This window comes from Oncorhynchus kisutch, linkage group LG6, assembly GCF_002021735.2.
Source record: "Oncorhynchus kisutch isolate 150728-3 linkage group LG6, Okis_V2, whole genome shotgun sequence".
Classification (NCBI taxonomy): domain Eukaryota; kingdom Metazoa; phylum Chordata; class Actinopteri; order Salmoniformes; family Salmonidae; genus Oncorhynchus; species Oncorhynchus kisutch.
The window spans coordinates 18,911,028-18,923,701 of NC_034179.2; the positions used below are offsets into that span (position 1 = coordinate 18,911,028).

General features: G+C 52.3%; 1 protein-coding gene across 1 annotated transcript in view; it reads left to right on the forward strand.

The window, feature by feature from the left end:
• tnksa (tankyrase, TRF1-interacting ankyrin-related ADP-ribose polymerase a) overlaps positions 1–12,674 on the forward strand; it is a 194,058-nt gene that overhangs the window by 110,221 nt on the left and 71,163 nt on the right. The window contains exon 4 of the mRNA XM_020485009.2: positions 6,578–6,614. Coding sequence (XP_020340598.1) covers positions 6,578–6,614 — 37 coding nt within the window. The remainder of the gene's footprint in view (positions 1–6,577; positions 6,615–12,674) is intronic.

Consider the following 12,674-nt stretch of genomic DNA (forward strand, 5'->3'; position numbering starts at 1 on the left):
CTGTAGCAGAGGGGGGAGGGCTGTGAGAGCAGGGGATGGAGGAAAGAGGGGGATGGACTGTGTTGTGACTGTAGCAGAGGGGTAAGGGCTGTGTTGTGACTGTAGCAGATGGGTAAGGGCTGTGTTGTGACTGTAGCAGAGGGGTGAGGGCTGTGAGAGCAGGGGGATGGACTGTGTTGTGACTGTAGCAGAGGGGTGAGGGCTGTGAGAGCAGGGGGATGGACTGTGTTGTGACTGTAGCAGAGGGGTAAGGGCTGTGTTGTGACTGTAGCAGAGGGGTAAGGGCCGTGTTGTGACTGTAGCAGAGGGGTAAGGGCTGTGTTGTGACTGTAGCAGAGGGGTAAGGGCTGTGTTGTGACTGTAGCAGAGGGGTAAGGGCTGTGTTGTGACTGTAGCAGAGGGGTAAGGGCTGTGTTGTGACTGTAGCAGAGGGGGAGGGCTGTGAGAGCAGGGGGATGGAGGAAAGAGGGGGATGGACTGTGTTGTGACTGTAGCAGAGGGGTAAGGGCTGTGTTGTGACTGTAGCAGAGGGGTGAGGGCTGTGAGAGCAGGGGGATGGACTGTGTTGTGACTGTAGCAGAGGGGTAAGGGCTGTGAGAGCAGGGGGATGGAGGAAAGAGGGGGATGGACTGTGTTGTGACTGTAGCAGAGGGGTAAGGGCTGTGTTGTGACTGTAGCAGAGGGGTAAGGGCTGTGAGAGCAGGGGGATGGAGGAAAGAGGGGGGATGGACTGTGTTGTGACTGTAGCAGAGGGGTGAGGGCTGTGAGAGCAGGGGGATGGAGGAAAGAGGGGGATGGACTGTGTTGTGACTGTAGCAGAGGGGTAAGGGCTGTGTTGTGACTGTAGCAGAGGGGTAAGGGCTGTGTTGTGACTGTAGCAGAGGGGTGAGGGCTGTGAGAGCAGGGGGATGGAGGAAAGAGGGGGGTGGACTGTGTTGTGACTGTAGCAGAGGGGTAAGGGCTGTGTTGTGGGCTGTAGCAGAGGGGTAAGGGCTGTGTTGTGACTGTAGCAGAGGGGTAAGGGCTGTGTTGTGACTGTAGCAGAGGGGTAAGGGCTGTGTTGTGACTGTAGCAGAGGGGTAAGGGCTGTGAGAGCAGGGGGAGGGAGGAAAGAGGGGGATGGACTGTGTTGTGACTGTAGCAGAGGGGTAAGGGCTGAGAGCAGGGGGATGGACTGTGTTGTGACTGTAGCAGAGGGGTGAGGGCTGTGAGAGCAGGGGGAGGGAGGAAAGAGGGGGATGGACTGTGTTGTGACTGTAGCAGAGGGGTAAGGGCTGAGAGCAGGGGGGATGGACTGTGTTGTGACTGTAGCAGAGGGGTAAGGGCTGTTTAGTGACTGTAGCAGAGGGGTAAGGGCTGTGAGAGCAGGGGAATGGAGGAAAGAAGGGGATGGACTGTGTTGTGACTGTAGCAGAGGGGTAAGGGCTGTGTTGTGACTGTAGCAGAGGGGTAAGGGCTGTGTTGTGACTGTAGCAGAGGGGTGAGGGCTGTGAGAGCAGGGGGATGGACTGTGTTGTGACTGTAGCAGAGGGGTGAGGGCTGTGAGAGCAGGGGGATGGACTGTGTTGTGACTGTAGCAGAGGGGTAAGGGCTGTGTTGTGACTGTAGCAGAGGGGTAAGGGCTGTGTTGTGACTGTAGCAGAGGGGTAAGGGCTGTGTTGTGACTGTAGCAGAGGGGTAAGGGCTGTGTTGTGACTGTAGCAGAGGGGGAGGGCTGTGAGAGCAGGGGGATGGAGGAAAGAGGGGGGATGGACTGTGTTGTGACTGTAGCAGAGGGGTAAGGGCTGTGTTGTGACTGTAGCAGAGGGGTGAGAGCAGGGGGATGGACTGTGTTGTGACTGTAGCAGAGGGGTAAGGGCTGTGAGAGCAGGGAGATGGAGGAAAGAGGGGGATGGACTGTGTTGTGACTGTAGCAGAGGGGTAAGGGCTGTGTTGTGACTGTAGCAGAGGGGTAAGGGCTGTGAGAGCAGGGGGATGGACTGTGTTGTGACTGTAGCAGAGGGGTGAGGGCTGTGAGAGCAGGGGGATGGAGGAAAGAGGGGGATGGACTGTGTTGTGACTGTAGCAGAGGGGTAAGGGCTGTGTTGTGACTGTAGCAGAGGGGTAAGGGCTGTGTTGTGACTGTAACAGAGGGGTGAGGGCTGTGAGAGCAGGGGGATGGAGGAAAGAGGGGGGTGGACTGTGTTGTGACTGTAGCAGAGGGGTAAGGGCTGTGTTGTGACTGTAGCAGAGGGGTAAGGGCTGTGTTGTGACTGTAGCAGAGGGGTAAGGGCTGTGTTGTGACTGTAGCAGAGGGGTAAGGGCTGTGTTGTGACTGTAGCAGAGGGGTAAGGGCTGTGTTGTGACTGTAGCAGAGGGGTAAGGGCTGTGAGAGCAGAGGGAGGGAGGAAAGAGGGGGGTGGACTGTGTTGTGACTGTAGCAGAGGGGTAAGGGCTGTGTTGTGACTGTAGCAGAGGGGTGAGGGCTGTGAGAGCAGGGGGATGGAGGAAAGAGGGGGATGGACTGTGTTGTGACTGTAGCAGAGGGGTAAGGGCTGTGTTGTGACTGTAGCAGAGGGGTAAGGGCTGTGTTGTGACTGTAGCAGAGGGGTGAGGGCTGTGAGAGCAGGGGGATGGAGGAAAGAGGGGGGTGGACTGTGTTGTGACTGTAGCAGAGGGGTAAGGGCTGTGTTGTGACTGTAGCAGAGGGGTAAGGGCTGTGTTGTGACTGTAGCAGAGGGGTAAGGGCTGTGAGAGCAGGGGGAGGGAGGAAAGAGGGGGGTGGACTGTGTTGTGACTGTAGCAGAGGGGTAAGGGCTGTGAGAGCAGGGGGAGGGAGGAAAGAGGGGGATGGACTGTGTTGTGACTGTAGCAGAGGGGTAAGGGCTGTGTTGTGACTGTAGCAGAGGGGTAAGGGCTGTGTTGTGACTGTAGCAGAGGGGTGAGGGCTGTGAGAGCAGGGGGATGGAGGAAAGAGGGGGGTGGACTGTGTTGTGACTGTAGCAGAGGGGTAAGGGCTGTGTTGTGACTGTAGCAGAGGGGTAAGGGCTGTGTTGTGACTGTAGCAGAGGGGTAAGGGCTGTGAGAGCAGGGGGAGGGAGGAAAGAGGGGGGTGGACTGTGTTGTGACTGTAGCAGAGGGGTAAGGGCTGTGAGAGCAGGGGGAGGGAGGAAAGAGGGGGATGGACTGTGTTGTGACTGTAGCAGAGGGGTAAGGGCTGTGTTGTGACTGTAGCAGAGGGGTAAGGGCTGTGTTGTGACTGTAGCAGAGGGGTAAGGGCTGTGAGAGCAGGGGGAGGGAGGAAAGAGGGGGGTGGACTGTGTTGTGACTGTAGCAGAGGGGTAAGGGCTGTGAGAGCAGGGGGAGGGAGGAAAGAGGGGGATGGACTGTGTTGTGACTGTAGCAGAGGGGTAAGGGCTGTGTTGTGACTGTAGCAGAGGGGTAAGGGCTGTGAGAGCAGGGGGAGGGAGGAAAGAGGGGGGTGGACTGTGTTGTGACTGTAGCAGAGGGGTAAGGGCTGTGAGAGCAGGGGGATGGAGGAAAGAGGGGGATGGACTGTGTTGTGACTGTAGCAGAGGGGTAAGGGCTGTGAGAGCAGGGGGAGGGAGGAAAGAGGGGGATGGACTGTGTTGTGACTGTAGCAGAGGGGTAAGGGCTGTGTTGTGACTGTAGCAGAGGGGTGAGGGCTGTGAGAGCAGGGGGATGGACTGTGTTGTGACTGTAGCAGAGGGGTAAGGGCTGTGAGAGCAGGGGATGGAGGGATGATGTGGGTGGGATCACTCCTGTTTATGATATATATTTCCCTTCTGTTATCGCAACAACCACCCCTTCTGTGCTAACAGAAAAGCAGGAAAAAGAGGGAAGAGACCGAGACAGAGACGGGGTGGTTGACTATGTTTGAGAGGCGTTTTAACATGAGGATTGAAACAGGGATATGCTTCAATTTACCAGCTGTCTGATGGTGGTGATGCTACTGTGTCCACAGGCTACACAGCAACATCAACCAATGGGGTGTGCACTGAGCTACCCTACAGAGCAACATCAACCAAAGGGGTGTGCACTGAGCTAACCTACAGAGCAACATCAACCAAAGGGGTGTGCACTGAGCTACCCTACAGAGCAACATCAACCAAAGGGGTGTGCACTGAGCTACCCTACAGAGCAACATCAACCAAAGGGGTGTGCACTGAGCTAACCTACAGAGCAACATCAACCAAGGGGTGTGCACTGAGCTACCCTACAGAGCAACATCAACCAAAGGGGTGTGCACTGAGCTACCCTACAGAGCAACATCAACCAAAGGGGTGTGCATTGAGCTACCCTACAGAGCAACATCAACCAAAGGGGTGTGCATTGAGCTACCCTACAGAGCAACATCAACCAAAGGGGTGTGCACTGAGCTACCCTACAGAGCAACATCAACCAAAGGGGTGTGCATTGAGCTACCCTACAGAGCAACATCAACCAAAGGGGTGTGCACTGAGCTACCCTACAGAGCAACATCAACCAAAGGGGTGTGCACTGAGCTACCCTACAGAGCAACATCAACCAAAGGGGTGTGCACTGAGCTACCCTACAGAGCAACATCAACCAAAGGGGTGTGCACTGAGCTACCCTACAGAGCAACATCAACCAAAGGGGTGTGCACTGAGCTACCCTACAGAGCAACATCAACCAAAGGGGTGTGCACTGAGCTAACCTACAGAGCAACATCAACCAAAGGGGTGTGCACTGAGCTACCCTACAGAGCAACATCAACCAAAGGGGTGTGCACTGAGCTAACCTACAGAGCAACATCAACCAAAGGGGTGTGCACTGAGCTACCCTACAGAGCAACATCAACCAAAGGGGTGTGCACTGAGCTACCCTACAGAGCAACATCAACCAAAGGGGTGTGCACTGAGCTATGCTCGAGAGTGAATTGCCGGAAACAAGGAAAACAGCCTCCGGTTGCAAGTTTGTTTATAGTTGGTTAAGTGCCAAATTGTTATTTTTCTTGTCCTGAGGTGGAATGTTTACAACAGTCACGATAACAGCTGAAAACTGCCTCGGAGGTAGAAGGGTCATCATTTGACCATCTGGTATTCCAAGATGGGTGAGCAACCATTTGTTGTTGATGAAGATGCAAACTGCTCCCTTAGGGCTGGGCGGTATACCGTATTTTACTATAAACTGGTATTGATGTGTTGACCGGTTTGGGTTTTTACATTACCTTTTATAACAGAGAGCGAGCACAGAAAATACAGACAGAGAGAGCACAGAAAACACAGACAGAGAGAGGCAGAGACACAGAGAGAGAGAGGCAGAGACACAGAGAGAGAGAGAGAGAGGCAGAGAGAGAGAGAGAGGCAGAGACACACACACAGAGAGAGAGAGAGGCAGACACAGAGAGAGAGGCAGAGACACACAGAGAGAGAGAGAGGCAGAGAGAGAGAGGGGCAGAGAGAGAGAGGCAGACACAGAGAGAGGCAGAGACACACAGAGAGAGAGAGAGGCAGAGACAGAGAGAGAGAGAGGCAGAGAGAGAGAGAGACAGGCAGAGACACACAGAGACAGAGCTAGAGACACAGAGAGAGAGAGAGAGAGAGAGAGAGAGAGGCAGAGACACACAGAAAGAGAGAGAGAGGCAGAGACACACAGAGCGAGAGAGAGAGGCAGAGACACACAGAGAGAGGCAGAGACACAGAGAGAGAGAGGCAGAGACACAGAGAGAGAGAGGCAGAGACACAGAGAGAGAGAGGCAGAGACACAGAGAGAGAGAGGCAGAGACACAGAGAGAGAGAGACACAGAGAGAGAGAGGCAGAGACACAGAGAGAGAGAGGCAGAGAGAGAGGCAGAGACACACAGAGAGAGAGAGAGGCAGAGAGAGAGGCAGAGACACACAGAGAGAGAGAGAGAGAGAGAGGAGAGAGAGAGAGAGAGAGAAAGGCAGACAGAGACACAGAGAGAGAGAGAGAGAGGCAAGAGAGAGAGAGAGAGAGAGAGAGAGAGAGAGAGAGAGAGGCAGGCAGGCAGAGACACAGAGAGACAGAGAGAGAGATCCAGAGAGAGAAAGGCAGACAGAGAGAGAGAGAGAGGCAGACAGAGACAAAGAGAGAGGCAGACAGACACACAAAGAGAGAGAGAGAGGCAGACAGCAAGAGAGAGGCAGACAGAGAGAGAGAGGCAGACAGAGACAAAGAGAGAGAGAGAGACAGAGAGAGAGAGAGAGGCAGACAGAGACAGAGAGAGAGAGAGGCAGACAGAGACACACACACAGAGAGAGAGAGAGAGAGAGAGAAAGAGAGGCAGACAGCGAGAGAAAGGCAGACAGAGAGAGAGAGGCAGACGGAGACAAAGAGAGAGAGACAAAGAGAGAGAGACACAGACAGATAAAGGCAGACAGAGGCAGACAGAGAGCGAGAGAGGGGCTCTCTGTGTTGATGTGTGGGTGCTCTGCTGTACCGTTTGTGGTGTGTGTGAGATTGAGTGAGTGTATGTGTGTTTTTCTCTGTGCCGTAGCTGCCTCTCTCTCGGCTGTGACTCTGGCTCTGTGCTGCTGCTGTGCGTTTCTCTCCCTGCCTGTCTCTGACACTATGATTTTCTGCAACCATTTAGGTGAATACAAGAAAGACGAACTCCTGGAGGCAGCTAGGTGAGTGCAAGCTTGAAATCTCCCCTCTCATCTTCCCTCAGTCTCTCGCTACCTCCTTTATTCTCTCTCCTTTCCCCCTCCGTCATTACCAGACAGGTGTTGTGAAAGGGCTGTGCATGTGGTTTGGGAGAGCTGGTGCCCGGTGCGGGTTGTTATGGTGAAGGGATGTGTGTGTGACCAGACGGGATTATTAGAGGTTTAATAACAGAGGGCTGGAGAGACCCGCTGGCCCTCTGGCAGCATTGATTCAGAGGAGGGGTCATCATCTATATCCATGGCTGTTATGACTGATGAAACAACATTGCCGATAACGTGGTGGATATATTTTCCTGATGTGCCAGTGGGTTCCTAGTTTACACAGACATCCCCGAAGAGGTTCGCCCTGGGAAGGAGGATTGATGCCCTGAGAGAGGAAGATGAGACATCCTCATCTATGTGCTGAGATATTCTCTGGTCTCCTGCTCCATATGCTCCTGTTCTGCTGCCTGCCATGCACACTGTTTCCATCTGCCCTCTGGGAACTGCTGTCATGTCGACTACAAGCATGAGGGGATCTCTCTCTCTGTCTTCTCTTCCTACAAATGAAGGATACACACAGGCTTCCCCACAATGGCTGTTCCGGTTGCCCCACATAGACACAGTTTCCTCCCCAGAGTGGACTCCCCAGCATAACAAAAGGCTGTTACAGTTCAGAGGAGTGCTGTGAGCCACCCAGCATTTCCTGTGGAGCAAGGCATGGCTGTCACATTCAGCTCATTATACTGAAGTGGCTGCCTTTGTGCAGGTTCTGGCCTGGAGTTGGCACCTCGGCACCAGGCCCTACTAGACTACATGAAATCAGTGTTTGATGACTCAATCAGAATGCGCTCTGGGGGAATAAATGGAGGCAGAGATGAGAACTATAAAGACTCTGACTTCATTATCTGGGAGAGCTGTTGGCCGGTTGAAACCATGATCAGAGGGGTTACCATGGAGGATAATATAATGTACCACACGCTGTGTCCATAACAAGCCTATGTACTGTATGGATCTCCTTCCATCCTGGGCTTTCAGCGCTACTAATGAAGACAAGGCCTGGTATTGATTATTCTACAGTAAGAAATAAGGCTCTTCTGAGATGTCAGTTATCATAGAGGGAAGGAAACACACACACTCTCTCTCTCACACAGGCGCCACTCCCTAGCAGCTAGCTTTAAACATGTGGCCTCCACTCTGTGCTAAACCTGGGGATGCTATTGTGCATTTAAATGAAGGATCTCTTGAGGCCAGTTTACCGTCGGAAGGAGAAGAGAAGTGGAGAAAGAGACACGCAGAAGAAAGCAAAGCCGCTGGCTGTGAATGCATCTTCACTGAAGGGACTTTGGCAAAGCTTGGTCCAGGGAAAATGAGAGAGGAGAAAGAGGGGGGGGGGCGAAGAAATAACCTTTTCTTTCTTTCTCTGACGGCCTTTGGTGACGTCATCTGGGTAAATCAGTGACTGGCCGGCTTCGCTGCCGTGATAGCACACCTTCCGTCACCGGTCACCAACTACAGGAGTTAGCTGACATCCCTAATAAATAAACTCCCTGAGCATGCCAACATTATGACTGGGCCTCCCGTCACCGGTCACCAACTACAGGAGTTAGCTGACATCCCTAATAAATAAACTCCCTGAGCATGCCAACATTATGACTGGGCCTCCCGTCACCGGTCACCAACTACAGGAGTTAGTGGTCATCCCTAATAAATAAACTCCCTGAGCATGCCAACATTATGACTGGGCCTCCCGTCACCGGTCACCAACTACAGGAGTTAGCTGATATCCCTAATAAATAAACTCCCTGAGCATGCCAACATTATGACTGGGCCTCCCGTCACCGGTCACCAACTACAGGAGTTAGCTGATATCCCTAATAAATAAACTCCCTGAGCATGCCAACATTATGACTGGGCCTCCCGTCACCGGTCACCAACTACAGGAGTTAGCTGATATCCCTAATAAATAAACTCCCTGAGCATGCCAACATTATGACTGGGCCTCCCGTCACCGGTCACCAACTACAGGAGTTAGCTGATATCCCTAATAAATAAACTCCCTGAGCATGCCAACATTATGACTGGGCCTCCCGTCACCGTGCCTCGGCACCGGTCACCAACTACAGGAGTTAGCGGTCATCACTAATAAATAAACTCCCTGAGCATGCCAACATTATGACTGGGCCTCCCGTCACCGGTCACCATCTACAGGAGTTAGCTGACATCCCTAATAAATAAACTCCCTGAGCATGCCAACATTATGACTGGGCCTCCCGTCACCGGTCACCAACTACAGGAGTTAGCTGACATCCCTAATAAATAAACTCCCTGAGCATGCCAACATTATGACTGGGCCTCCCGTCACCGGTCACCATCTACAGGAGTTAGCTGACATCCCTAATAAATAAACTCCCTGAGCATGCCAACATTATGACTGGGCCTCCCGTCACCGGTCACCAACTACAGGAGTTAGTGGACATCCCTAATAAATAAACTCCCTGAGCATGCCAACATTATGACTGGGCCTCCCGTCACTGTGCCTCGGCACCGGTCACCAACTACAGGAGTTAGCTGATATCCCTAATAAATAAACTCCCTGAGCATGCCAACATTATGACTGGGCCTCCCGTCACCGGTCACCAACTACAGGAGTTAGCTGATATCCCTAATAAATAAACTCCCTGAGCATGCCAACATTATGACTGGGCCTCCCGTCACCGGTCACCAACTACAGGAGTTAGCTGACATCCCTAATAAATAAACTCCCTGAGCATGCCAACATTATGACTGGGCCTCCCGTCACTGTGCCTCGGCACCGGTCACCAACTACAGGAGTTAGCTGATATCCCTAATAAATAAACTCCCTGAGCATGCCAACATTATGACTGGGCCTCCCGTCACCGGTCACCAACTACAGGAGTTAGCTGATATCCCTAATAAATAAACTCCCTGAGCATGCCAACATTATGACTGGGCCTCCCGTCACCGGTCACCAACTACAGGAGTTAGCTGATATCCCTAATAAATAAACTCCCTGAGCATGCCAACATTATGACTGGGCCTCCCGTCACCGGTCACCAACTACAGGAGTTAGCTGATATCCCTAATAAATAAACTCCCTGAGCATGCCAACATTATGACTGGGCCTCCCGTCACCGGTCACCAACTACAGGAGTTAGCTGATATCCCTAATAAATAAACTCCCTGAGCATGCCAACATTATGACTGGGCCTCCCGTCACCGTGCCTCGGCACCGGTCACCAACTACAGGAGTTAGCGGTCATCACTAATAAATAAACTCCCTGAGCATGCCAACATTATGACTGGGCCTCCCGTCACCGGTCACCATCTACAGGAGTTAGCTGACATCCCTAATAAATAAACTCCCTGAGCATGCCAACATTATGACTGGGCCTCCCGTCACCGGTCACCAACTACAGGAGTTAGCTGACATCCCTAATAAATAAACTCCCTGAGCATGCCAACATTATGACTGGGCCTCCCGTCACCGGTCACCATCTACAGGAGTTAGCTGACATCCCTAATAAATAAACTCCCTGAGCATGCCAACATTATGACTGGGCCTCCCGTCACCGGTCACCAACTACAGGAGTTAGTGGACATCCCTAATAAATAAACTCCCTGAGCATGCCAACATTATGACTGGGCCTCCCGTCACTGTGCCTCGGCACCGGTCACCAACTACAGGAGTTAGCTGATATCCCTAATAAATAAACTCCCTGAGCATGCCAACATTATGACTGGGCCTCCCGTCACCGGTCACCAACTACAGGAGTTAGCTGATATCCCTAATAAATAAACTCCCTGAGCATGCCAACATTATGACTGGGCCTCCCGTCACCGGTCACCAACTACAGGAGTTAGCTGACATCCCTAATAAATAAACTCCCTGAGCATGCCAACATTATGACTGGGCCTCCCGTCACTGTGCCTCGGCACCGGTCACCAACTACAGGAGTTAGCTGATATCCCTAATAAATAAACTCCCTGAGCATGCCAACATTATGACTGGGCCTCCCGTCACCGGTCACCAACTACAGGAGTTAGCTGATATCCCTAATAAATAAACTCCCTGAGCATGCCAACATTATGACTGGGCCTCCCGTCACCGGTCACCAACTACAGGAGTTAGCTGACATCCCTAATAAATAAACTCCCTGAGCATGCCAACATTATGACTGGGCCTCCCGTCACCGTGCCTCGGCACCGGTCACCAACTACAGGAGTTAGCGGTCATCCCTAATAAATAAACTCCCTGAGCATGCCAACATTATGACTGGGCCTCCCGTCACCGTGCCTCGGCACCGGTCACCAACTACAGGAGTTAGTGGACATCCCTAATAAATAAACTCCCTGAGCATGCCAACATTATGACTGGGCCTCCCGTCACCGGTCACCAACTACAGGAGTTAGCTGATATCCCTAATAAATAAACTCCCTGAGCATGCCAACATTATGACTGGGCCTCCCGTCACCGGTCACCAACTACAGGAGTTAGCGGACATCCCTAATAAATAAACTCCCTGAGCATGCCAACATTATGACTGGGCCTCCCGTCACCGTGCCTCGGCACCGGTCACCAACTACAGGAGTTAGGGGTCATCCCTAATAAATAAACTCCCTGAGCATGCCAACATTATGACTGGGCCTCCCGTCACCGTGCCTCGGCACCGGTCACCAACTACAGGAGTTAGTGGACATCCCTAATAAATAAACTCCCTGAGCATGCCAACATTATGACTGGGCCTCCCGTCACCGGTCACCAACTACAGGAGTTAGCGGTCATCCCTAATAAATAAACTCCCTGAGCATGCCAACATTATGACTGGGCCTCCCGTCACCGTGCCTCGGCACCGGTCACCAACTACAGGAGTTAGTGGACATCCCTAATAAATAAACTCCCTGAGCATGCCAACATTATGACTGGGCCTCCCGTCACCGGTCACCAACTACAGGAGTTAGCTGACATCCCTAATAAATAAACTCCCTGAGCATGCCAACATTATGACTGGGCCTCCCGTCACCGGTCACCAACTACAGGAGTTAGCTGATATCCCTAATAAATAAACTCCCTGAGCATGCCAACATTATGACTGGGCCTCCCGTCACCGTGCCTCGGCACCGGTCACCAACTACAGGAGTTAGTGGACATCCCTAATAAATAAACTCCCTGAGCATGCCAACTTTATGACTGACATGCTCAGGGATCAGGCAACAGGGCTACTGGTACCAGCCAAAGGGTGAAGAGACCCGAGGACAGAGGAGAATGAGGAGGACACAGCACAGCAGTAGGCCCTTACTGGAGTTTGTTCTGTTGTCCGTCCATATTCAGGACTGTCTTTTACCCCGGGCCCTGGCTCTTTCTGTGGATCTATGGAAATATCATGCAGTCACACTGACATCTGGGAGGGGAGGGGATGGCCCTTGGCTTCAGGGACCCTGGCAGGAGATGCTGAAGCTCCATATGGCTCCTGACCACCATGAACCATCACGCTGCATCCGACCTCATTGCCGGCTGTTTAGTGTGTGTTCAGTGTGTGTATTGTGTTCAGGGATGGAAGAATAGAATAACACAGGAAGAATCTCCGCAGCAGGTAGAGTGGAGATGCTGACTCAGATATCCCGTGGCGTCTCTGCATAGCCTTTGGCAAAGAATTTATCTCTTTTGGCATAAGGAAAGAATGTACACTGCATATGTCACGAATATTACCGAAGGTGGCTCCCCTTCTTGTTCGGGTGGCGCTCGGCGGTCGTCGTCGCCGGTCTACTAGCTGCCACCGATCCTTTGTTCCGTGTTCATTTGGTTTTGTCTAATTGTTTTCACCTGTTCATTGTTTGGTTGTTAGGGTGGGGGTATTTAAGTTTGTTTAGCCCGCTTCTGTTTGTGCGGGCTTGTTCTTCTGTATTTGTGAGAGGTGTTAGTGTTTTGTTGGGTTTTCTCACTGTCCTGGTATTTTACCTAAGGGTACTATATTGTTTTTATAGTTACGCCTGTGTTGGGTATAACTATTTTGTTCCTTTGAT